This window comes from Coregonus lavaretus, assembly GCF_964263955.1.
Source record: "Coregonus lavaretus genome assembly, chromosome: 3".
Lineage (NCBI taxonomy): Eukaryota > Metazoa > Chordata > Actinopteri > Salmoniformes > Salmonidae > Coregonus > Coregonus lavaretus.
In genome coordinates, this window is record NC_139990.1 from 26,644,353 (window position 1) to 26,668,475 (window position 24,123).

Consider the following 24,123-nt stretch of genomic DNA (forward strand, 5'->3'; position numbering starts at 1 on the left):
CCCTTTTAGTGTAAGAGCTTTTTAAAAAGGCCGCCTGAAATTTCTGGTTGTTTTGCAAGGCAGGGGGTTTGGACCACCTGGCGACATCACCAGATGGTATAAGTTAATAGACCAATAACAAAGAGAGTTTGCCCTGCCAATAATAGCTATATATCAGGTTACATGTCCCTCCCATTAGGCTCCTCCAATTCTACACAAGAATGGAGCTATAAACAGGGAGCACCAGTTCCAGATCGATGTGCAGTGAGGTACGAGGTAGATATGTACATGAAGGCAGGGTAAAGTGACTAGGCATCAGGATAGATGATAATACGAGTAAAATAAAGAACAGAGTAGCAGCAGCAAATTAGTGTAATGTGTGTTTGTGTGTGCATATGTAGTGTGTGAATGTGTGTGGGAGTGTCAATGTAGTGTGTATATATAGTCTAGTGAGTGTCCATAGGGTCAGTGCAAGATAGGCAGTGCAGATAGTATGGGTACCATTAATTGACTATATAGCAGTATGGCTATTTAGCAGTATTATTTACATTTACATCATTTATCAGACCCTCTTATCCAGAGCGACTTACAAATTGGAGTTATGGCTTGGGATTAGAAGTCATCTTGGATAGAAGTTGTCTTGGAGCCTGTTGGCGCCAAGAGCCGATGCTCCGGGACCATAGCCGCAGGAAGTAGTTTGGTGGTGCTGCAATTTTTTGTTGTTGCCTACACTACAGATTACTATATAGGTCTGCTAATACAGGACTAGTAAAGGCCCAGTGCACTACTGCAGCACCCTCAGCACCCCTACTTCCTGCGGCTATGTGCCGGAAGGTAGCAGAGTGAACAGTCTTTGGCATGGGTGGAGTCTGGCAATTTTTCGGGCCTCCCTCTGACACCGCCTGATATAGAGGTCCTGGATGGCAGGGAGCTCGGCCCCAGTGACGCACCTCTGTGTCAAGGTTTTCGAAAGGCACTCCTTCAGATAAGTTTTCAAAGCTTTTTTCAAAGTACATAATAAACAAAATGTAGAGCAGAAGTGTTTCTCTGTAATGTGGAATACGGAATTATGTCAGACATCACCTGTTCTATAGAATACATTTACTATGATTGATGTGCTTTTAATTTGATTGTATTGATAACATCTACTGGGCTGTTTTACAGAGAAACGGTCATCAAATGCTGTCCTTCGGCAAGTTAGTTTGAATTCCTTTCGTTCTATTTCCTAACATCTTTCGATATAGCAATATTCAGTTACGCAGGACGACTTCAAAGAAGACCACCTGGAACTCGACCATAGTTCCTTGTAGATGACGTCATGCTTGGAACTAGCCCACCACTTTGTTTGGTCGACCAAAGGTATTGAATTTAGCTCTTACCACTCATATATTAACCATGTACTATCTAACTTACTAGCTGCTGTAGGCTACTATCAACAAAACTAGATCAACATTATCGACAATGGCATTGGCAGACGATGTCGGATGGCTATGGTCCCCGGAGGAGACAAAGGCGCTGATCTCGGTATGGTCAGACGAACAGATTCTTCTGAAAATGGAGCAAACGTGTAGAAACAAACATGTTTACAGGGAAATTTCGGAGCGGCTAAATGACCTTGGTGTCAAACGGACGTGGAACCAGTGCCAAAATAAAATGAAGGCCTTGAAGTATAGATACGGACAAACACGCAGAGACCCATGCAATAGTGACCGAACGACCTGTCCATTCTTTTCTGAACTGGACGAATTTCTCGCTGCCATGCCTGATATGACGGAGTCCAAGGAAACTGGCGATGCGGAAGGTAAGCAAAGGTTAAATGTGTAGTTTTCAGTGGCACACCATCATAGCTAATTATTTTCTTGAACTATGGATAGCAATGACAAAAAAAAAATAGATACGGCTAAAATAAGGAGTAATATTATTTTATATTTCTCAAGATCTTCAAGAGTTGTATTATCGCTGTGTACGTGTCTGAATTAAAGTGTGTGAGCAATGTCACAATTTAGGCCAGTATTTCTGGCGTAATGATGATGGAACATAGCTAGTTGGTTTTTGATCGTTTTATAGCATAGAAAATACATGTCCATTGGTTAGAATGGAAATTCGTCCGCAGCCTTTCCCAACACCCCAGACGCACACGTTAAGGGTCCAACGCAGCCGTTTAAAAAAATCTAAATATCAAATCATTTCTGGGTAACCATTAAGTACCTTACCACAGATGGAACAACGAGACAGATATTTGACCAGATATGTAAATGTTGAGCATCTGCTTGGCGTTTCCACTCACTACCAAATATACTTTCTGAATGCACAGTTTTTTCCCTCAAAGTAGCTATCAGCAAGTTCAGAGCTAGTAAGGGGGGAAATATATCAAACTAAGGTGGGAGAGGGTGCTGTGGGATTATTTAAAATAACATTTGAAACCCTACCTCTTCAAAGAGTTTCGGAAGATGGGCAGGGACTCTGCTGTCCTAGCTTCAGGGGGAAGCTGGTTCCATCATTGGGGTGCCAGGACTAGGGTTTCCATTAGCCGGTAATAGCCGGCTTTTGCCCCCCATTGCAAAATAATGCATTTTAGCCAATTATTTGATTGAAATTTCATAGAATTCTACTACACTTTATGTGACTGGTGAAATTAGCAGAATCTTTTTTAATACAACAAATACTACAGGGTAGCCTACTCTGCTGACACTGACAAACAGATCAATAAAAACGACTGTCTGATCCATATTAGGCCTGTGAAAAGGCGAGAAACAAATACAATATGAGGTACATCTAACCTGGAGGTGGAAATGTATTGTCGAAAAGCAAACAAAAGTGGCACTGACCCAATGAAAAAGACGGTGAATATGCACACTCACTGAGGATATAGCCGATGTTCTCCGCTGGTACCAATAAGATAAGGCTACTTTTCAGCTCAATTAAGTTGAGGATTTTCATAACTAAAAGACAGATTGGAGTCTTTTCATTGTCATCTCTTTACAGCAATAAAAGCCATTTGTTTTCCAAAGAGTTTTTCCGCGATTGTATTTTTAAATAATGCAATATGCCTGGCTGGGTCTCTGCTTTTCACTGACAGTCACAACTCTACAATCAATTTCTGTCATTCTGAGAACAGTGGGTCGACGCCCTAATCATTTAACGCAACCAATGCATATAGGTGTGGCACATTTCTTAAATGTCCGGTAAATTAAAATGCTGCCAGTCAAATGTCCGGCGCCACATTTTCCTAACAGAAACCCTGGCCAGGACACAGCGGGAGCTGCACTCCAGTAGGGGTGGGAGGGCCAAGAGACCAGAGGTGGCTGAACGGAGTGCTCGGGTTGGGGTGTAAAGTTTGAGCATACCCTGAAGTTAGGGAGGGGCAGTTCCTCTTGCTGCTCCGTAGGCAAGTATCATGGTGTTGTAGTGGATGCGAGCGTCGTCTGGAAGCCAGTGGAGTGTGCGGAGGAGCGGGGTGACATGGGAGAACTTGGGAAGGTTAAACACCAGGCGGGCTGCAGCGTTCTGGATAAGTTGCAGGGGTTTGATGGCACAAGCGGGGAGCCCAGCCAACAGCGAGTTGCAGTAGTCCAGATGGGAGATAACAAGTGCCTGGATTAGGACCTGCATCGCTTCCTGTGTGAGGTAGGGTAGTACTCTACGGATGTTGTAGAGCATGAACCTGCAGGAGCAAGTTACTGCTTTGATGTTTGCAGAGAATGACAGGGTGTTGTCCAAGTTCTTTGCACTCTGGGAGGGGGACACTGTGGAGTTGTCAACCGTGATGGAGTGGTCTTGAAGAGGCCTTCCCCAGGAGGAAGAGCAGCTCCGTCTTGTTGAGATTGAGGTCGGTGGCCGACATCCAAGCTGAGATATCTGCCAGGCACGCAGAGATGCGTGTCGCCACCTGGGTGTCAGAAGGGGGGAAAGAAAAAAGTAGTGTCATCCGCATAGCAATGATAGGAGAGACCATGTGAGGATATGATGGAGCCGAGTGACTTGGTGTATAGAGAGAAGAGGAGAGGGCCTAGAACCAAGCCCTGGTCACCTGGTAGAAGCGGTCTGCCATATAGGATGCAATCGGAGAGTGTGCAGAGCCTGAGACGCTCAGCCCTGAGAGGGTGGAGAGGAGGATCTGGTGGTTCACAGTGTCGAAGTCAGCGGATAGATCTAGGAGGATGAGAACAGAGGAGAGAGAGTCAGCTTTGGCAGTGCGGAGAGCCTCCGTGACACAGAGCAGAGCAGTCTTGGTTGAGTGACCCGTCGCAGTATTATTCCAACCTCATAGTGTGGAAATTAAACATTAAGAACACCTGCTCTTTCCATGACATAGACTGACCAGGTGAATGCTTAATGATGTCACTTGTTTAATGCACTTTTTTTGTTTAAGCTTTGAGACAATTGAGACATGGATTGTGTATGTGGGCCATTCAGAGGGTGAATGGGCAAGACAAAAGATTTAAGTGCCATTGAACGGGGTATGCTAGTAGGTGCCAGGCACACCGGTTTGTGTCAAGAACTGCAACGCTGCTGGGTTTTTCACACTTAACCTTTTTCCTTGTGTATCAAGAATGGTCCACCAATATTAGGAAGGTGTTCCTAATGTTTGGTTTATTCAGTGTATATATACTGAACAAAAATATAAATGCAACATGCAACAATTTTACTGAGTTAGAGTTCATATAAGGAAATCAGTCGAAAAAAAAGAAATAGGCCCTAATCTATGTATTTCACATGACTGGGGATCCAGGCCCAGCCAATCAGAATGAGTTTTTCCCCACAAAAGGGCTTTATTACAGACAAAAGTACTCCTCAGTTTCATCAGCTGTCTGGGTGGCTGGTCTCAGACGATCCCGCAGGTGAAGAAGACACGGATGTGGAGGTCCTGGGCTGGCGTGGTTACACGTGGTCTGCGGTTGTGAGGCCGGTTGGAAGTACTGCCAAATTCTCTAAAATGAAGTTGGAGGTGGCTTATGGTAACATTCAATTCTCTTGCAACAGCTCTGGTGGACATTCCTGCAGTCAGCATGCCAATTGCATGCTCCCTCAAAACTTGAGACATCTGTGGCATTGTGTTTCTTTCAGCTCATGAAACATGGGACCCACACTTTACATGTTGCGTTTTATATTTTTCTTCAGTATATAAAACATAGGAAAATCAATTTTTTTGACTGCACTGGGCCTTGGCACAGGGTGCAGCGCCTCTGGATTGAGAGCAGTTGCTCAAGAACACAACAGCAGGGCCCGCTTTTTCAAAACTTCAGTTTCAGAAATCAGATTGAATTAAATGTTGGGTATTTCAAAACAGAAAATGTTGAATCTGATCCTCGGAATAGGGATTCGTATTTGATAATCCAATCTGACCTTTTATTCAGGGTTAAATGTTGTTTTTGCGTTTTGAAAAACGCAAAGGCTATGATTAGGATTGTTTTGATGCCGATAAACTTGATCCCACTGGAAGGGTGGATTCAGGATGGATTTAGAAAGTTGAAAGGCACCACAAGCATGATATTTTCAATGAAACTAAGGTGGGGAGGTTTAAAAAACTTTCTTACATCTTAAAACCAAAGCTTCATTATGTTAAATTGACTGCAGTATACAGTGCCGTTGGAAAGTATTCAGACCCTTGACTTTTTCCACATTTTGTTACGTTACAACCTTATTCTAAAATTGATTAAAAAAATTCCCTCATCAATCTACACACAATACCCCATAATGACAAAGCAAAAACAGGTTTTTAGAAAATGTTGCTAATTTATTCAAAATAAAAAACTGATATCACATTTACATAAGTATTCAGACCCTTTACTCAGTACTTTGTTGAAGCACCTTTGGCAGCGATTACAGACTAAAGTCTTCTTGGTATGACGCTACAAGCTTGGCACGCCTGTATTTGGGGAGTTTCTCCCATTCTTCTCTGCAGAGCCTCTCAAGCTCTGTCAGGTTGGATGGGGAATGTCGCTGCACAGCTATTTTCAGCTCTCTCCAGAGATGTTCGATCGGGTTCAAGTCTGGGCTCTGGTTGGGCCACTCAAGGACATTCATAGACTCATAGATTCATAGAATCCACTCCTGCGTTGTCTTGGCAGTATGCTTAGGGTCGTTGTCCTGTTGGAAGGTGAACCTTCACCCCAGTCGGAGGTCCTCAGTGCTCTGGAGCAGGTTTTCATCAAAGATCTCTCTGTACTTTGCTCCGTTCATCTTTCCCTCGATCCTGACCAAAGACTTCAATCTTGGATTCATCATACCAGAGAATCTTGTTTCTCATGGTCTGAGAGTCTTTAGGTGCCTTTTGGCAAACTCCAAGCAGGCTGTCATGTGCCTTTTACTGAGGAGTGGCTTCCGTCTGGTCACTCTACCATAAAGGCCTGATTGGTGGAGTGCTGCAGAGATGGTTGTCCTTCTGGAAGGTTCTCCCATCTCCACAGAGGAACTCTGGAGCTCTGTCAGAGTGACCATCGGTTCTTGGTCACCTCCCTGACCAAGGCCCTTCTCCCCCGATTGCTCAGTTTGGCCAGGCGGCCAGCTCTAGGAAGAGTCTTGGTGGTTCCAAACTTCTTCCATTTAAGAATAATGGAGGCCGCTGTGTTCTTGGGGACCTTCAATGTTGCAGACATTTTTTGGTACCCTTCCCCAGATATGTGCCTCGACACAATCCTGTCTCGGAGCTCTACGGACAATTCCTTCGCCTCATGGCTTGGTTTTTGCTCTGACATGCACTGTCAACTGTGGTACTTTATATAGACAGGTGTATGCCTTTCCAAATCATGTCCAATCAATATAATATACCACAGGTGGACTCCAATCAAGTTGTAGAAACATCTCAAGGGTGATCAATGGAAACAGGATGCACTTGAGCTCAATTTCGAGTCTCATAGCAAAGGGTCTGATTACTAATGTAAATCAGTTTTTTATTTGTAATAAATTTGCTAACATTTCTAAACTGTTTTCTCTTTGTTTATATTGGGTATTATGTGTAGATTGTGGAGGAGTTTTGATTTAAAAAAAATTAATCAATTTTAGAATAAGGCTGTAACGTAACAACATTTGGAAAAAGTCAAGGGGTTGGAATACTTTCCGAAGGCACTGTAGGTACAGTATGTGGTCAGTTGTTATATTGAGAAGTGTCAAATAAAGGCATGTGCTTACTTGTGAAATGCAGGCTCTAGTTTAAAAAAATCTTAGTTACCTATATTCATGTAGGCTCAAGTCTGTTTCACTATGAAAGTGTAGAAGTAGTTAGGCTACATAACATGTCCAGTAGATGGTCAATCTCTAGGCTACTGCCACCCACATTTAGCTACCCAGTAACAAAACATCACCATTACGTGTGAGATCTGATCATCTGTATACTGCAATTTCAAAAAGTGTGACCTGGAACAGAACCAAAGATTTTCTTTCCTACTAGGTCGTCCTCTTCCTCTGTCGTCTCTGCGTCTTTTGGTTCCTCCACTGCGGCTGGTGTCTGCAGCTCTGTGGCAAGTTGTTCAGCGGAGAGACACAATGGACTACGGGTTGGTGGAGGAGTTTGTAACCACTGTGTTGGAGATAATCCCTGATCTGATGAGTTACAGAGAGAAAGTCCAACTCATCATGGGGCTGCGAGCACAGGTGAGAAATTAAGAGGGGTATGATTGAGGTAGAAAGTTGGGTGACATTGTGTTGTCAAAATTCCCTACAGACTGAAATTGATGTTTGATGTTATATTTCACACACCATGATCATTGTTTCAGCCTCTACAGTAAGGGCCCCTACAACTATACCATGTTTTTGGTACTAAGTGGAGCTATGCCATATAACTGATTTACAATGGGTTTTGCAGGAGGTGGGGCAGGTTGCGCTAGTCCCACATGGCCAATCATATTAGCTGCACACTCTGATCACGCCCTCTGTTGTCAAGGTCTGGATGGATAGGTGCAGGAGAAGGACTAGTCAGATAAAGTGCATTATTTAGCCAAAAGTGAAACGTTTTATTATCAAATGACAACATTAATTGTTGCAAGACACTAAACAGAAGTTTTCTATGCCGTATTGTTTTGACGTCGAATTAGTTTATATTTAGCTCTCACGTTAGATGCCCATGATATCCAAACAGCTATGGTCTTCTCAATGCAAATAAGCGCCCTTTGGGCGTAGCCAATATGGCGAGGGAGTGACATGGCTTCCCTTAATACAGGCTTTGGCTGTACTTTATAGTAAATACCTCCTACTATAACGTTCCTATACCATACTCACTGCCAGATTGGTTTGTATCCAAAATGTTTGTGTTACCTGTTTGTTGTTGACAGCTGGTTCTGGAGTTGTGTCGCTCTGATCATTCAGCTGACCTGGAGACCATCCAGCCACACCTGAGCAAGATGAGGACCTGCATCATCACTCATAGAGAACGGGAGGTGAGTGCCACTCGGTGATCAAGACTTGTAACTCTGCTGGCTAGGTTCATTTACTAACTGTGTTATGTATACTTGCTGTAGATAGATACAGAGGTCGAGGCATCAGAGTCAAACTTCTTGGAACTTGTCCAAACTCTTCTAGATGACCCAATTGAGAGGGAACACTTCTTCCAGGTTGGTGTGAGAACAATATTTCTGCTAAACTGACATTTAAATCAAGGAGGTAAACTGAACAGCAGTGTGTGTGTGCACAATCTGGTCCTCATTCTGAATGGTGTGGCTGTTGAACAAGTTGAGGAGACTAAATAACTTGGTGGTACCTTAGATTGTAAACTGTCATGGTCAAAACATATAGATTCAATGGTTGTAAAGATGGGGAGAGGTATGTCCATAATAAAGAGATGCTCTGCTTTTTTGACACCACACTCCAAAAAGCAAGTCCTGCAGGTTCTAGTTTTGTCTTATCTTGATTACTGTCCAGTCATATGGTCAAGTGCTACAAATACATACCTAGTTAAGCTGCAGCTGGCCCAGAACAGTGGCATGTCTTGCTCTTCATTGTAATCAGAGGGCTAATATTAATAGTATGCATGCCAGTCTCTCTTGGCTAAGAGTTGAGGAGAGACTGACTGCATCACTTCTTCTTTTTATAAGAAGCATTAATGTGTTGAAAATTCCAAATAGTTTGCATAGTCATCTTACACACAGCTCTGACACAAACACAGTTACCCCACCAGACATGCCACCAGTGGTCTTTTCAAAGTCCCCAAATACAGAACAAATTCAAGAAAGCGTACAGTATTATATAGAGCCATTATTGCATGGAACTCCCTTCCATCTCATATTGCTTAAATGAACAGCAAACCTGGTTTAAAAAAAACAGATAAAGCAACACCTCACGGCACAACGCCTCTCCCCTATTTGACCTAGATATTTTGTGTGTGTACTGATATGTAGGCTATGTGTGCCATTTTTAAATATATGTAGTTCTGTCCTTGAGCTGTTCTTGTCTATTAATGTTCTGTATTATGTCATGTTTTGTGTGGACCCCAGGAAGAGTAGCTGCTGCTTTCGCAACAGCTAATGGGGATCCTAATAAAATACCAAAAATGATATTCCTTTGAAATCCTCATAACTGACACATCAGTACTACTGGACCTCAACTTGTATGCATTAGCTAATATTGAGTTGATGTATAGCTACAGTGCATTCGGAAAGTATTCAGACCCCTTGACAAAGCAAAAACAGGTTTTTAGAAAATGTTGCATATGTATAAATTACATCTGAAATATTACATTTACATAAGTATTCAGACCCTTTACTCAGTACTTTGTTGAAGCACCTTTGGCAGCGATTACAGCCTTGAGTCTTCTTGGGTATGATGCTACAAGCTTGGCACACCTGTATTTGGGAACTTTCTCCCATTCTTCTCTGCAGATCCTCTCAATCTCTTTCAGGTCTCTCCAGAGATGTTCGATCGGGTTCAACTCTGGGCTGTGGCTGGGCCACACAAGGACATTCAGAGACTTAATAATAATAATATGCCATTTAGCAGACATTTTTATCCAAAGCAACTTACAGTCACGTGTGCATACATTTTTACGTATGGGTGGTCCCGGGGATCGAACCCACTACACTGGCGTTACAATCGCTATGCTCTACCAATTGAGCTACAGAGGACTTGTCCCGAAGCCACTCCTGCGTTGTCTTTGCTGTGTGCTTAGGGTTGTTGTCCTGTTGGAAGGTGAACCTTCGCCCCAGTCTGAGGTCCTGAGCGCTCTGGAGCAGGTTTTGCCACCACCATGCTTCACCGTAGGGATGGTGCCAGGTTTCCTCCAGACATGACGCTTGACATTCAGGCCAAAGAGTTCAATCTTGGTTTCATCAGACCAGAGAATCTTGTTTCTCATGGTCTGAGGGTCCTTTAGGTGCTTTTTGGCAAACTCCAAGCGGGCCGTCTGGCCACTCTACCATAAAGGACTGATTGGTGGAGTGCTGCAGAGATGGTTGTCCTTCTGGAAGGTCCCCCATCTCCACAGAGGAACTCTGGAGCTCTGTCAGAGTGACCATCGGGTTCTTGGTCACCTCCCTGACCAAGGCCCTTCTCCCTCGATTGCTCAGTTTGGCCCGGGCGGCCAGCTCTAGGAAGAGTCTTGGTGGTTCCAGACTTCTTCCATTTATGAATGATGGAGGCCACTGTGTTCTTGGGGACCTTCAATGCAGCATCAATTTGTTGGTACCCTTCCCCAGATCTGTGTCTCGACATAGTCCTGTCTTGAAGCTCTACGGACAATTCCTTTGACCTCATGGCTTTGTTTTTTCTGACATGCACTGTCAACTGTGGGACCTTATATAGACCGGTGTGTGCCTTTCCAAATGTCCAATCAATTGAATTTACCACAGGTGGACTACAATCAAGTTGTAGAAACAGCTCAAGGATGATCAATGGAAACAGGATGCACCTGAACTCAATTTCGAGTCTCATAGCAAAGGGTCTGAATACTTCTGTAAATAAGGTATTTCTGTTTTTCCAAATTTTCCAAAAACCTGTTTTCGTTTTGTCATAATGTGGTATTGTGTGTAGATTGATGAGGAAAATGTTTTATTTAATCAATTTTAGAATAAGGCTGTAACGTAACAAAATGTGGGGAAGGGGTCTGAATACTTTCAGAATGCACTGTACTAATAAAAAAATAAAAAACATTTTTAGTAATTTAGCAGACGCTCTTATCCAGAGCGACTTACAGTTAGTGAGTGCATACATTATTTATTTTGATTTTGATTTTACTTTTTTTCATACTGGCCCCCCGTGGGAATCAAACCCACAACCCTGGCGTTGCAAACGCCATGCTCTACCAACTGAGCTACATCCCTGCCGGCCATTCCCTCCCCTACCCTGGACGACGCTGGGCCAATTGTGCGCCGCCCCATGGGTCTCCCGATCGCGGCCGGCTACGACAAAGCCACTCGGTGTCAATAGGATGCCTCACTCAATTAAGAATGCATTCATTTAATCTGTTGTACACCACTCAAATGCAATGTGTCTTCTAGGAAGTTTTTCCAGAAGAATTCGGCCCCATGTATGACACAGCACTGCAGACTCTGATGTGGGAGTTCCTCTCCAGGCTGGAGAAGCTGCTTCCAACACCAACATTTCAACAGGTAGGTGCAATTTGGGAAGAGACAATAGTGGCAGCCTTGGCCTATTTGAATTGATGTTGTCATATTGCTGAGTCTACCATAGCTTACTGTTGCGATTTGGTCAATTGGATTTGTTGCATATTTAAAAACACCTCCCCTTCTCAGACTGCATCATGGCTCAGACCTGCCCCCTCTATGCTGAAGGAGTGTGCACAGTCTGTGACTCAACCTCAGCCTTTGAAGACCCTTCTCCAGCACCACAGATGCCATGACCATTTGTTCACTAATGGTAGGCTTTTTTACAGCTCTGTTTTCATCCAGTGGAAAATAAAAGTTGTATTACATTTAAACCATGTTTGTAACCACCTGCAAGAGACTAAACAGGCCTGCTACACTGGACGTGTAACTTTTGCAGAGATTCTCCCATTGTTTGAAAGGAAACCTGGGCATAAGCAGCGAGGGCTATGGGTGAATTTACGCTCTGTTTCTATTTTCAAGATATCGATTTGGTAAAGACCTGAGGGATAGTGCTGGAAAGATTTAATCGCTCATATTTCTGAACAGAGTTATGGATGCAAGGACTGACCATCCATGATACCAACATTATAGTTTTAACCATGTTTTGAGGCTATACAGTGTTTTACAATTATGTTGTTTACAAACAATGGAGTAAAACAAGCTTATATTTAGTTCTGATGGGGTACGACAGTTGAACTAAGCTCATGGGACATTTCTGAGTTATATTCTTCAAGAATCAATGGGTATAATAAGGAATTTAAAGGTTTAAAAAAATATGTAGCATTTACGAGAAGAAAACATTTTATTGTTCTCTCTTTTCCACTGTTTCAGCTCATTCTTCTTGTGCCGATGATCGCATCCTCTCTTCACTGTCTCAAACGCTCTCAGAGAGGGTGGAAATGGACATTGATGAAGCACGCTCACATAGCCAGTCTATAGCCACATGTGCACCCAGAAATGAAAGGGACACTTTGATAGAGCAAGATAATGCAGAGAAGGAGCGGGGGATGAGTTTGGACACGGTTAAGATGGCAGTGGAAATGATAGATAGAAGGACAGAGGAATGGGGAGAGAACAACTATGAGGAGAGACTGCAACATCAGTTGGCTTATGATGTTTTACAGGTAGAGATTGTAGATGGAGAAGACATGTCCTCAACGTCATTGACAACAGCCGACAATGTCGGAGGGACCTGGTCCCCAAAGGAAACAGAAGCGCTAATCTCTGTATGGTCAAACAAACAGATTCTTCAGGAGATGGAACGAAGTTATAGAAAAAAACATGTGTATAGCGAAATTTCAAAGCAGATGAAGGACCTTGGCGTCAAAAGGACTTGGAAGCAGTGTCAAACAAAGATAAAGGACATGAAGTTCAGCTACAGACAAACACTGAGGAACCCAAGCAGTAGTGGCCGAGTGACCTGTCCATTCTTTTCTGAACTGCACACATTTCTTGCCGCCACACCTGATACAACTGATATCCAGTTTCCTGAGTCTAAGGAAACTGGCAAGGTTTCAGTTGCAGAAGTCAAGTCCTCAGATCAGGATGAAGGGCCTTCTGTGGATGTCAAGTTAGAGAATCTACATGAGGAAATGGCTTCCAGAAAAGAGACACACAAGACACTCACCGGAGAGCAAACAGAAGGGAGGAAATTGGATGAGGCTTTTCACAGCCCTCAATGTCACAGCAGAATGAAAATCAGAAGAATATCCCACCGTTGCGAACAGATGGTTGAAGACAAGTCAGATTTGGACCTTCAGCCCGTAGTGCTGTTGACACCACTTGATGAAACCCTTCTGATGACAGGTGAGTAAAACATTTGATATATTACTTAAAACAATATATTAATTTATGGATCTGTGTAGAAAATGTATTCCGAGTCTCAAGTTAGGGGTGAGTGACTGTATCCTCTGTATCCTTTAACAATGGTACTTCTCTCCTCTCAACACCAGGTGGTGCTCCTCGTCCTGTTTCCCATACCACAGGGCAGTCTTCTAAAAGAAGCAAACGTGCCAAAATATGCTCCTTATGTGGGAAGAGTTTTGTTGAAGCAAAAGATTTGACAACACACATGAGAACTCACACTGAGCAGAGCCCTCACCAGTGCACCCAGTGTGGGGAAGGCTTTGAACATCAGGACGACTTACAAAAACATCAGCAGAATGAGTGTGATGAGATGATGAACCAACAGGAGGCCAATGAACACCAGCATGGAAAGGACAGGATCTCAGGACAGTCCAGTAATGCAAGTAGTGATCCCAAAACATGCCATCTATGCCATAAGACTTTTGAATTTCAATATGTGTTGAAAGATCGTCGTATTGTATTTCACAAAGGAAAAAGCCTTTATAAGTGTCCTCTGTGTATGAAGGGTTTTGGGAAAGACAGGAGTAAAAAAAGAGGTTGTCCTTCAAGTGAAGTCTTCAAAAAAAGGAGGGAGCTAGGGTCAAATGAAAACGTTGTCAGACTGAACTCGACCCGCAACAAGTGCCCTGACATCTTCAAGTGCTCCTTTTGTGAAGAGATATTTTCTCGGTGCATGGACCTGAAGAGCCACTACAGTCGTACTCATCAATTTACGGGACCATTCCCCTGCCCTTCTTGTCAGAAGACTTTTGTTTCATTAACTGAGCTGCGCTTACATCAAAGAAATGAGTCCACGCCTTACCAATGCTCTGTGTGCCAGCGATCATTCTTATCACTCGATAAGCTGACTGTTCATGAGAGAATTCACACAGGGGAAAAACCGTACCTCTGTGTTGAGTGTGGAAAAGGTTTCCGGGATGCAAAAACCCTGGAAGAACACTCTAAGATTCATGTTGAGGGAGAACTCCACACCTGCTCCCATTGTGGGAAAAGTTTCAAGAGAAAAGAGCTATTGAAACAACACATGTTAAATCACAAAGATGCTGCTTTCGTCTGCCCAGACTGTGGTAAGAAGTTTTTTCGGTTGGTATGGTTAAGAAGGCATATGTTAATGCACACTGGCGAAAGACCATTCCTCTGTGATCTCTGCGGGAAGGGTTTCAAATCTACAGTTGAATTGAGGTTACACACCCGGACACACACTGGAGAACGGCCATTCAAGTGCCCAGAATGTGAAAGAAGTTTTAAGCAGAAGTGTCATCTGCAGATGCATCGGCGGACGCACACAGGGGAGCGGCCGTATCCATGCACCGTGTGTGATAAACGCTTTTATGTCAGCAAAGATAGAAAACGACATATGCTCATCCATACTGGAGAGAAGCCGTTCAAATGTCAAGTATGTGGCATGGCTTTCAACCGTAAAGGGCATTTGAGGGTACACCAACAAACCAAGAGGTGTTCATATAGGCACACAAGTCCCCTACATAACACATAATTATAATAATAAGTGGTTTCCTGACTGTGACAGAACTGGGCCTGTTCCTTTGATCCACACTCTTAACATGTGCATACCATCAAATAATAATATGAAGCTAAGAAAAAGCATTTGTTTACAAAGTGACAACAATATAAACAATGGAGTAGTAGCCTATGTTATTTTTTGTTACAGTTATGAATTTTGTAAAAAGAAATTAACCTAAACAAGGACTTATTATGTATGTGACTGTTATTAAATTGTATTTTAAAGTTATGGGCATAGAATCTGTTTATTTGAGTTGTTAGTTAGGTCATTCCTTTATATCTTTAGGGAAAAAATGGTTTTATTCTATCAGAAAAAGGACATGTTTGACTTTCAGAAAAACATATTGGTCAAGCTCAGGCACTTAAATGTTTAGGTGCATTTTCCAACCTGTTAGGTACATAATCCTAATAGGGTCGAACATAAAGGTGGAAATGTGGAACCTAAATTAGCCATAGCTCTGTAAGGGAGCACGATAGAGGTAGCATAATGGTGAACACTTGAACAGGATTTTAACTTCTCTATCAAACTTTTTAACATTTTGAGGAATGTGAGTGGGACATATAGAATAACAACATGGGAAAAATAGATAAAACAGTGTTATATTTATTTAGGTTTGTTCCGTTGTTTTCCCACCAAAGAAATGATGACACTTCCTGAATAGAGATAAATAGTATTGGCGTCTTTTTGTAGGCACTAACTCCGCCATGGTTCGTTGGACAAAGCCTATGGGGATATGAATGGCATCTTTGTAGAGTTTTTGGATAAACGCCGAAAATAAGGTCTGTGGTAAACACATGCTTAGGAGCTCTTATACGTTTTGTTCTATGAGATAATCTTCATCAGCTAACGTCACTTTTTGTGAATTTTGAAGCGTTTATATAATTTAAAAAAGCACAAAGGCTTTATAATTCATAAAGGTCATGTTAACTGACTGATTTTATCTCATAGAACAAAACGTGTATAAGATCTCCTGAGCCTGTGTTAACCTCAGACCTTATTATCGGCATTTATCCCAAAACTGAACAAACTAGACTCATTTCCGCTTTTTAGGACTAGAAGCTGGCGAGCCGTATTACAATAAACTAACAGGATGGAAAGTGATATTAGGGACACACAGAAAACCTTAAATAAAATAATAATCATGAATACAATAATCATGAAATAACCTTTATTGATGAGAGAGAATTTAACTAGGACTATAAAATAATGAAGACACATTTAAAATATTTTATTTTATGGGTTCTATTTCTCATGGAATGTTTTATATATTTTTTTATTTAGCAGACTCTCTTATCCAGAACGACTTACAATAGTGAGTGCATTCATTTTCAGACTTTATTATTATTGATTTCTTCTCGAAGTTGATGAATAACACTCGGGGACATGGCAAAAACGCTTACATCCACTGAAAAAAAGTGTTCAAAATGCATAACATTCCCTTTCAAGATCCATATTTTTGTGTTTTTAAGGTAGGACACATGACCTTTATATATAAAGCATTTTGGAATCGACATTTTACACTAAATAAGAAGTTATATTTCTCGGGAACAGAAAAAGCACCACATTGTAGGAATGACCCTGTTGGTTTTGGCTGCATTTCAGGGCAGCTGCATTTCAGTCATATTGCACAGATGATCAGACTTAAGTCATATTGGTTGGGTTCTTGTATTGTTCAACACCACCTCAACATACATATTTGGGGGGACCTAAATCAAATTGTAACCCCTGGAAGTGCCCTGTCGGTAATTCAGCCCTGATTACTACAAGGTTTAGATAGCTGGCAAGACTAATTTACCTAGGAATCTATAAAATGTTAGCTGACATGGGCTAATTGAGTGGCTGACAGTGACTGGCATAACAAGAGGAAAACTACTGATGCAATACAAAATTTGAAAATTGCCACCTTGTGTATTCTACTATTCTAACTACCAACAGTAAGTTGAGACTGAGTTCGTACATTTAAAAAAAATAATAACCACAAGGCCCCCTTCCCTGATGGTAAGTCTGCCACTGATAACTAAACCATAGGACAAATGGTAAGCCATATTGCGTAAACATTTTAATTAATAGGTATATTATGGAACATGAAGGCACTCTTTCAGAGAACTTTTCAAAGTACTTCAGAAATATAAAATGTAGAACAGACACATTTTATTGGTCACATACATATTTAGCAGATGTTATTGCGGGTGTAGCGAAATGCTTCTATAGAATAGATTTATTATGATGAAATTGAACTCCGTATGCAGACATTGATACCATCTTCTGGACTGTTTTACAGAGAAATTGAAATCAAACGTACTTCGTCAAATTAGTTCGTATTCCTTTCCATTTCTAACATCTTTGGCAATATTCAGATACGCAGCACGACTGCAAAGAAGACCACATGGAACTCGACCATGGTTCCTTGTAGATGACGTCACGTCTGGAAGTAGCCAGCCAAAGAGGTAGTCGTCAACTGTTTAGGCGACCAAAGCTTTTTAACTTAGCTAGGTACTACCACTAATATGAACCTTGTACTATCTAACTTACTAGCTGCTGCAAGCTATTATCAACTAAACTAGATCAACAATGTCATTGGCAGACGATGTCGGATGGACATGGTCCCCGGAGGAGACAAAGGCGCTGATCTCCGTATGGTCAGACGAGCAGATTCTTCTGAAGATGGAGCAAACGTACAGAAACAAACATGTTTACAGGGAAATTTCTGAGCGGCTAAAGGACCTTGGTGTCAAACGAACGTGGAAGCAGTGTCAAAATAAGATGAAGGCCTTGAAGTGGAGATACAGAGAAACACTGAGGAACCCAAGTAGCCGACCGTGCCCATTCTTTTCTGAACTGCACGAATTTCTCGCCGCCATGCCTGATATGCCTGAGTCCAAGGAAACTGACGATGAGGAAGATAATGGTAAGCAAATAAGGTTAAATGAATAGTGTTCAGTGTCACACTATTAATGTGAAAAGATCTGATGTGATTGGTGGAAAAAATATATATAAAAATTGTGTAAACCCAGTCACACAGATCATCATCTTCAAGTGTTTAAGGATGCGTTTAGATGGGCAGCCCAATTCTGATATTTTTTTTCACTAATTGGTCTTTTGACCAATCACATCAACTCTTCTCACAACAGATCTTTTTCAGAGCTTATCTGATTGGTTAAAAGACCAATTAGTGAAAAAAAGATCAGAATTGGGCTGCCTGTCTAAAGAATGTAACCTTGTCCCCAGGCTTAATTGCTACCACATATAGGTTCAAGAGAGAGAGAGCTGACTGGTGGACAAGATTAGTTCAAATGGAAATTCGTCCTCTGCTTTTCCCAATACCCCAGACACACACGTTGAGAGGCACAGTGTGCAGCACCCCTGGATGGAGAACTGTTGTGGGGGGGGTTAAGTGCCTTGCTCAAGAATACAACAGTGCCCAGTTTTTCAAAACAATCGGCAATCAGATTGCATTTAGGGCTGGCCAATTAGTCATCCAAAATTCCATGACTGTCACAGCCCTGATTTGATTAAATTTTAGAATTGGGTATTTCAAAACTGAAAAATAAGATTCTGATTCTCCAAATAGGGATTTCGTAATCCAGGCTGAACTTTTTAATAGGGATGAAATGTTGTTTTTGCGTTTTTCAGAACTCAAAGTAGTGAGTTGGATTGTTTTGATGCAGAAAATCTGGATAATCTTAATCCCACTGGAAGGGTGGATTCAGGATGGATTTAGAAAGTTGAAAGGCACTACAACTGAGATATTGCAATGCAACTAAGGTGGGGAGGTTTAAAAATCTTTCTTACATCTGAAAACCAAATGTTAAATTGACTGCGGTATAGGTCAGGTATTATATTGAGACGTGTCAAATGCATGTAGGCTATAATTTTTTCTCTTAGTTACCTTAATTCATGTAGTTTACTAATTTCTGTTTCACTATGACAGTGTAGAAGTAGTAAGAAACTGTCCAGTAGAAGGCAAGCTTCTAGGCTACTGTATGGAGTGAGATAGCTGCCAAAAGGTTGAACATACGTATCGTAGGACCGTACAAAAATCCATACATAAATTGTTAGGATCGTAAGAAAAGCCATGCGTGAAACATGAAACGTAAACGTTAAACTAGATCTGTAACTGTACAAACCCTATGTTACGACTATAAATGAACATTTACACGTTCAATTCTGACTTTATGGCTCCCTTTACTCGGTTACAGATCTTTTTAATACGTACAAACTTTTGTCAGTAACGTGGCATCTGCAAATTACATGAACCGAACATAGCTAGTCGAAGTTAGCTAGTCAATCAAGCAACTCTAGCCCAGACGTTAGAGCTGCTTTGCAACTTCCGGTTTCATTTCCAAAGTAAAAGTCTCTAGAGCTTGTTTTAAAACTGCATTCAATAACGACTTTATACCAGTAGATGGCTTGGGCTTTCAGCAAATGACGTGTGAGAATGATAGACACAGAAGAGCCTTGTCTAGAATAACTGCCTGAGCTGCAAAATAGAAAGTAAATATAATTTATGCTAGGCCTATTCTGCTATCTAAATATGCCATGCTGTTGTGTGTTATTTAATGGCCATATAATTGCATAATTTATTTTTATAGCCGCGTGGGGCTACTGTGGTGATCATGTAACCTAATTAATCACACTTTTTCCAGTATTTGGGAGCACGGACTATAGGCCTTATATTAGGCATTTTGACTGTTGTATTAGTGAATTCCACTCTGTATGTAGGGTTGTTATAGCCATTTGCGTTGCACAACCCCATCGCGTAGAAGCTATATTCATATCAATAAATGAGACAAAACAAAATGTTGATTAAGTCTTGGCTATAACCTGTCCTGACCTAAATAGCCAAGGGGTCCCAAATGGTCAAGACCATCTATAGCCTATTCTTATTGCCAGATCTGTTTTCCCTATCAGCCACTGCATGTTCTTCAACTATTTTGTGTAAAATGTATTTAGAGGCTATATTTAGAGGCCTGTGAGCTAGGGTCTCTTTTTAAGCGGTGCCCTATTATAAAAACAGTTATAAAACACAAATAGTTCTAAAATATTCTGCAAGACACCGCAATGCCTACAAGTTAAAGGCCTATGTTTTATTTGGATAGGCCTAAATTAAACATTTACTTATTAAAGTGATAGGCTAAAGAACTTAGATAATTTTGAATACACACATGGATTTCAATAAACAAATGGATAAGACTTCTATTCACTTCGATTTAGTTCCTATTGAAACTCACAAAATTACTGAATGGATGACATACTGACTGAACTGAATGAAGGATGAATTAAATGTTAAAATATGTTGGAATGACGAGTTGCATGCACTTAATTTGGCTAGTAGGCAAATAGGCCTACATTAGGGTATAATGACTCCAGAATGCCTCCAGAAGGGCATCTTCTGAGGCTGAGGGGTGCTTTTCCCAAGGCGCATGGTGCTGTGGTGCTGCATGGAGATCACAAGCTCTTCAACTGGGCAGCAGTGTCACGATGGAGGGAATAGCCTATAGGGAGACTACCTAAGACCACTGCAACAGAGTTATTGTAAAGTGTGGGAATAAGCTTATGCCAGATTTAGCCTACGTTTAACCTCTCCCTTATTCATTTCAAAGTCCATATGTTTATGACCCGATTCATATAAATCATGTCAAATTATTTAAAATTATTTAAAAGTCAGAAATAACATACAGAATATGCTTTGGCAAGATTGAGTGATAAAATATATATTGAAATATTCTATAAATATATATATATATTTTGAGTGGCAAAGACTCCAGTGGTCATACATACTTCATAGATTCACCAAACATATTTTATTATTCTATGTTTCATTATTCCTGGTAGATAGATACTACTGGTTACTACTGGTTATTATTCCTGGTAGATACTACTGGTTATGATTGCAGACAGAGCCCAGAGAATGGGATGGTGCAATATTAAATTAGTCAAATTTTGATAAGGTGCATGCATGGGGATGTCCACGTCACCCAGCTATATGCCCATGCTGTAGAGATACACCTAGCGGACTGAAACTTCACTGTTGTAGGCATAATACAGCTAGTGCTATCTAGACTTGCGCTGGCAAACAAATCCATTACATTAGCTACCTAAATGTGAAGTAAACTCAACTGAGGAGTAATAGAGAATGAAGACTTTTAACTTGAAAACATGCAGGATACCTCTTTCCGGTTTCCCTGACTTCTGTTTATTTTTTTATACTGTGTCATACTTCTTCGCGTAGCACTCCTCACAGGCCGTTTGGTGAGACAAAACTGCCCAAACTCTGAAAGGTATTATTGTACGTCAGAATTGCAACACAAGATTTGTTAAAGCCTAAAATGTTAGTCCGTAATCGTAACATGGTGTTTGTGTCTTCACAGATAAAATTTCACGTTTACGTTTCACGCATGGCTTTTCTTACGATCCTAACAATTTACGTATGGATTTTCTTACGATCCTAACGATACATACGTTCAACCTTTTGGCAGGTATTTCGCTCCATATTACTGCCACCGACATTTAGCTACCCAGCAACAAAACCACTTCATGACAAAACATCACCATTACGTGTAAAATCGGATAATCTGTAAATCACAATGAAGATGGCTTGAACTGTCACTAAATGTTTACTTTCCTACCAGGTCGTCCTCTTCCTCTGTCTTCTCTGCGTCTTTTGGTTCCTCCACTGCGGCTGGTGTCTACAGCTCTGTGGCAAGTTGTTCAGCGGAGAGACACAATGGACTACGGGTTGGTGGAGGAGTTTGTAACCACTGTGTTGGAGATAATCCCTGATCTGATGAGTTACAGAGAGAAAGTCCAACTCATCATGGGGCTGCGAGCACAGGTGAGAAATTAAGAGGGGTATGATTGAGGTAGAAAGTTGGGTGACATTTGTGTGCATGTAGGGCTCCCTTGTGAAAGAGACCTTGGTCTCAATGGGACTCACTGTTAAAAGAAATGTACAAATAGAAAAAATCCGACAGATTGAAAGAAAAAAAATCACGTCAAAGTCTATTGGTCGCGTATACAGTTTAGCAGATGTTATAGTGGTTGCAACGAAATGCTTATGTTACTAGCTCCTAACAATGCAGTAAAATGTCAAACAAATACACAAATAATACAAATGTAATCATGTTTAATCAGGCAATGTTTAATGTTATATTTCCCACACCATGGCACGATCATTGTTTAGTCCTCTACAGTAAGGTCCCCTAAAACTATACCATATTTTTTGTACTAAGTGGAGGTATGTCATATAGCTGATTTACAATGGGTTTTGCAGGATGTGGGGCAGGTTGCGCTAGTCCCACATAGCCAATCATTTTAGCTGCACGCTTTGATCATGCCCTCTGTCACGGTCTCTGTTTCCATGTTAGCCTAACAGCTATGGTCTTTTCATGAAAATAAGCGCCCTGTGGGCGTAGCCAATATGGCGATGGAGTGACATGGCTTACCTTGATACAGGCTTTGGCTGTACGTTATAGTAAATACCTCCTACTATTACATTCCTATACCATATTGGTTTGTATCCAAAATGTTTGTGTTACCTGTTTGTTGTTGACAGCTGGTTCTGGAGTTGTGTCGCTCTGATCATTCAGCCGACCCAGAGACCATCCAGCCACACCTGAGCAGGATGAGGACCTGCATCATCACTCATAGAGAACGGGAGGTGAGTGCCACTCGGTGATCAAGACTTGTAACTCTGCTGGCTAGGTTCATTTACTAACTGTGTTATGTATACTTGCTGTAGATAGATACAGAGGTCGAGGCATCAGAGTCAAACTTCTTGGAACTTGTCCAAACTCTTCTAGATGACCCAATTGAGAGGGAACACTTCTTCCAGGTTGGTGTGAGAACAATATTTCTGCTAAACAGACATTTAAATCTAGGAGGTTAACTGAACAGCAGTGCATGCACAATCTATTCTATTGAAATCCTTGTTACTGGCTTACTTCGTACTGCTGAACCTCAACTTGAATGCATTAGCTAATATTGAGTTGACTTGTATAGTTACTAATTATGTCAATAGGATGCCTCACACTCAATTAAGAATGCATTAATTTAATCTATACACCACTCAGATGCACTTTAATGTGTCTTCTAGGACATTTTTCCAGAAGAATTCGGCCCCATGTATGACACAGCACTGCAGACTCTGATGTGGGAGTTCCTCTCCAGGCTGGAGAAGCTGCTTCCAACACCAACATTTCAACAGGTAGGTGCAATTTGGGAAGAGACAATAGTGGCAGCCTTGGCCGATTTGAATTGATGTTCTCATATTGCTGAGTCTACCATAGCTTACTGTTGCCATTTGGTCAGTTTAATTTGTTGCATATTTAAAACCACCACTCGTTCTCAGACTGCATCATGGCTTAGACCTGCCCCCTCTATGCTGAAGGAGTGTGCACAGTATGTGACTCAACCTCAGCCTTTGAAGACCCTTCTCCAGCACCACAGATGCCATGACCATTTGTTCACTAATGGTAGGCATTTATAAGTTATACAGTGGCTTGCGAAAGTATTCACCCCCCTTGGCATTTTTCCTATTTTGTTGCTTACAACCTGGAATTAAATTAGATTTTTTGGGGGTTTGTATCATTTGTTTTACACAACATGCCTACCACTTTGAAGATGCAAAATATTTTTTATTGTGAAACAAACAAGAAATAAGACAAAGAAACAGAGAACTTGAGCATGCCTAACTATTCACCTCCCCAAAGTCAATACTTTGTAGAGCCACCTTTTGCAGCAATTACAGCTCCAAGTCTCTTGGGGTATGTCTCTATAAGCTTGGCACATCTAGCCACTGGGATTTTTGCCCATTCTTCAAGGCAAAACTGCTCCTTCAAGTTGGATGGGTTCCGCTGGTGTACAGCAATCTTTAAGTCATACCACAGATTCTTAATTGGATTGAGGTCTGTGCTTTGACTAGGCCATTCCAAGACATTTAAATGTTTCCCCTTAAACCACTCAAGTGTTGCTTTAGCAGTATGCTTAGGGTCATTGTCCTGCTGGAAGGTGAACCTCCGTCCCAGTCTCAAATCTCTGGAAGACTGAAACAGGTTTCCCTCAAGAATTTCCCTGTATTTAGCGCCATCCATCATTCCTTCAATTCTGACCAGTTTCCCAGTCCCTGCCGATGGAAAAACATCCCCTCAGCATGATGCTGCCACCACCATGCTTCACTGTGGGGATGGTGTTCTCGGGGTGATGAGAGGTGTTGGGTTTGCT

The 24,123-nt window shown here is 41.6% G+C and overlaps 2 protein-coding genes across 3 annotated transcripts; both read left to right on the forward strand.

The window, feature by feature from the left end:
- The first annotated feature begins 1,281 nt into the window (after positions 1 to 1,281).
- Positions 1,282 to 15,129, forward strand: LOC311123242 (uncharacterized protein). Of its 2 annotated transcripts, XM_084158156.1 has the most exons (8): positions 1,291 to 1,780; positions 7,370 to 7,572; positions 8,250 to 8,354; positions 8,436 to 8,528; positions 11,406 to 11,516; positions 11,661 to 11,784; positions 12,345 to 13,319; positions 13,466 to 15,129. In XM_084158156.1, exons 1-8 carry the CDS (start codon positions 1,441 to 1,443, stop codon positions 14,872 to 14,874), a joined length of 3,360 nt encoding a protein of 1,119 aa, XP_084014282.1. In that variant the 5' UTR covers positions 1,291 to 1,440; the 3' UTR covers positions 14,875 to 15,129. The 2 variants fall into 2 exon arrangements, with proteins under 2 accessions (XP_084014283.1, XP_084014282.1); XM_084158157.1 differs by lacking the exons at positions 11,661 to 11,784; positions 12,345 to 13,319; positions 13,466 to 15,129 and having other exon boundaries at positions 1,282 to 1,780; positions 10,758 to 11,498.
- A 2,631-nt stretch (positions 15,130 to 17,760) lies between these two features.
- LOC311106932 (uncharacterized protein) lies at positions 17,761 to 22,789 on the forward strand (the record flags this gene model as incomplete). The annotated part of the gene is made up of 4 exons (XM_084149328.1): positions 17,761 to 17,809; positions 21,597 to 21,736; positions 22,457 to 22,561; positions 22,643 to 22,789. The coding sequence occupies 4 exons, from the start codon at positions 17,761 to 17,763 to the stop codon at positions 22,787 to 22,789; spliced, it is 441 nt and encodes a 146-aa protein (XP_084005454.1).
- Positions 22,790 to 24,123: the final 1,334 nt, after the last annotated feature.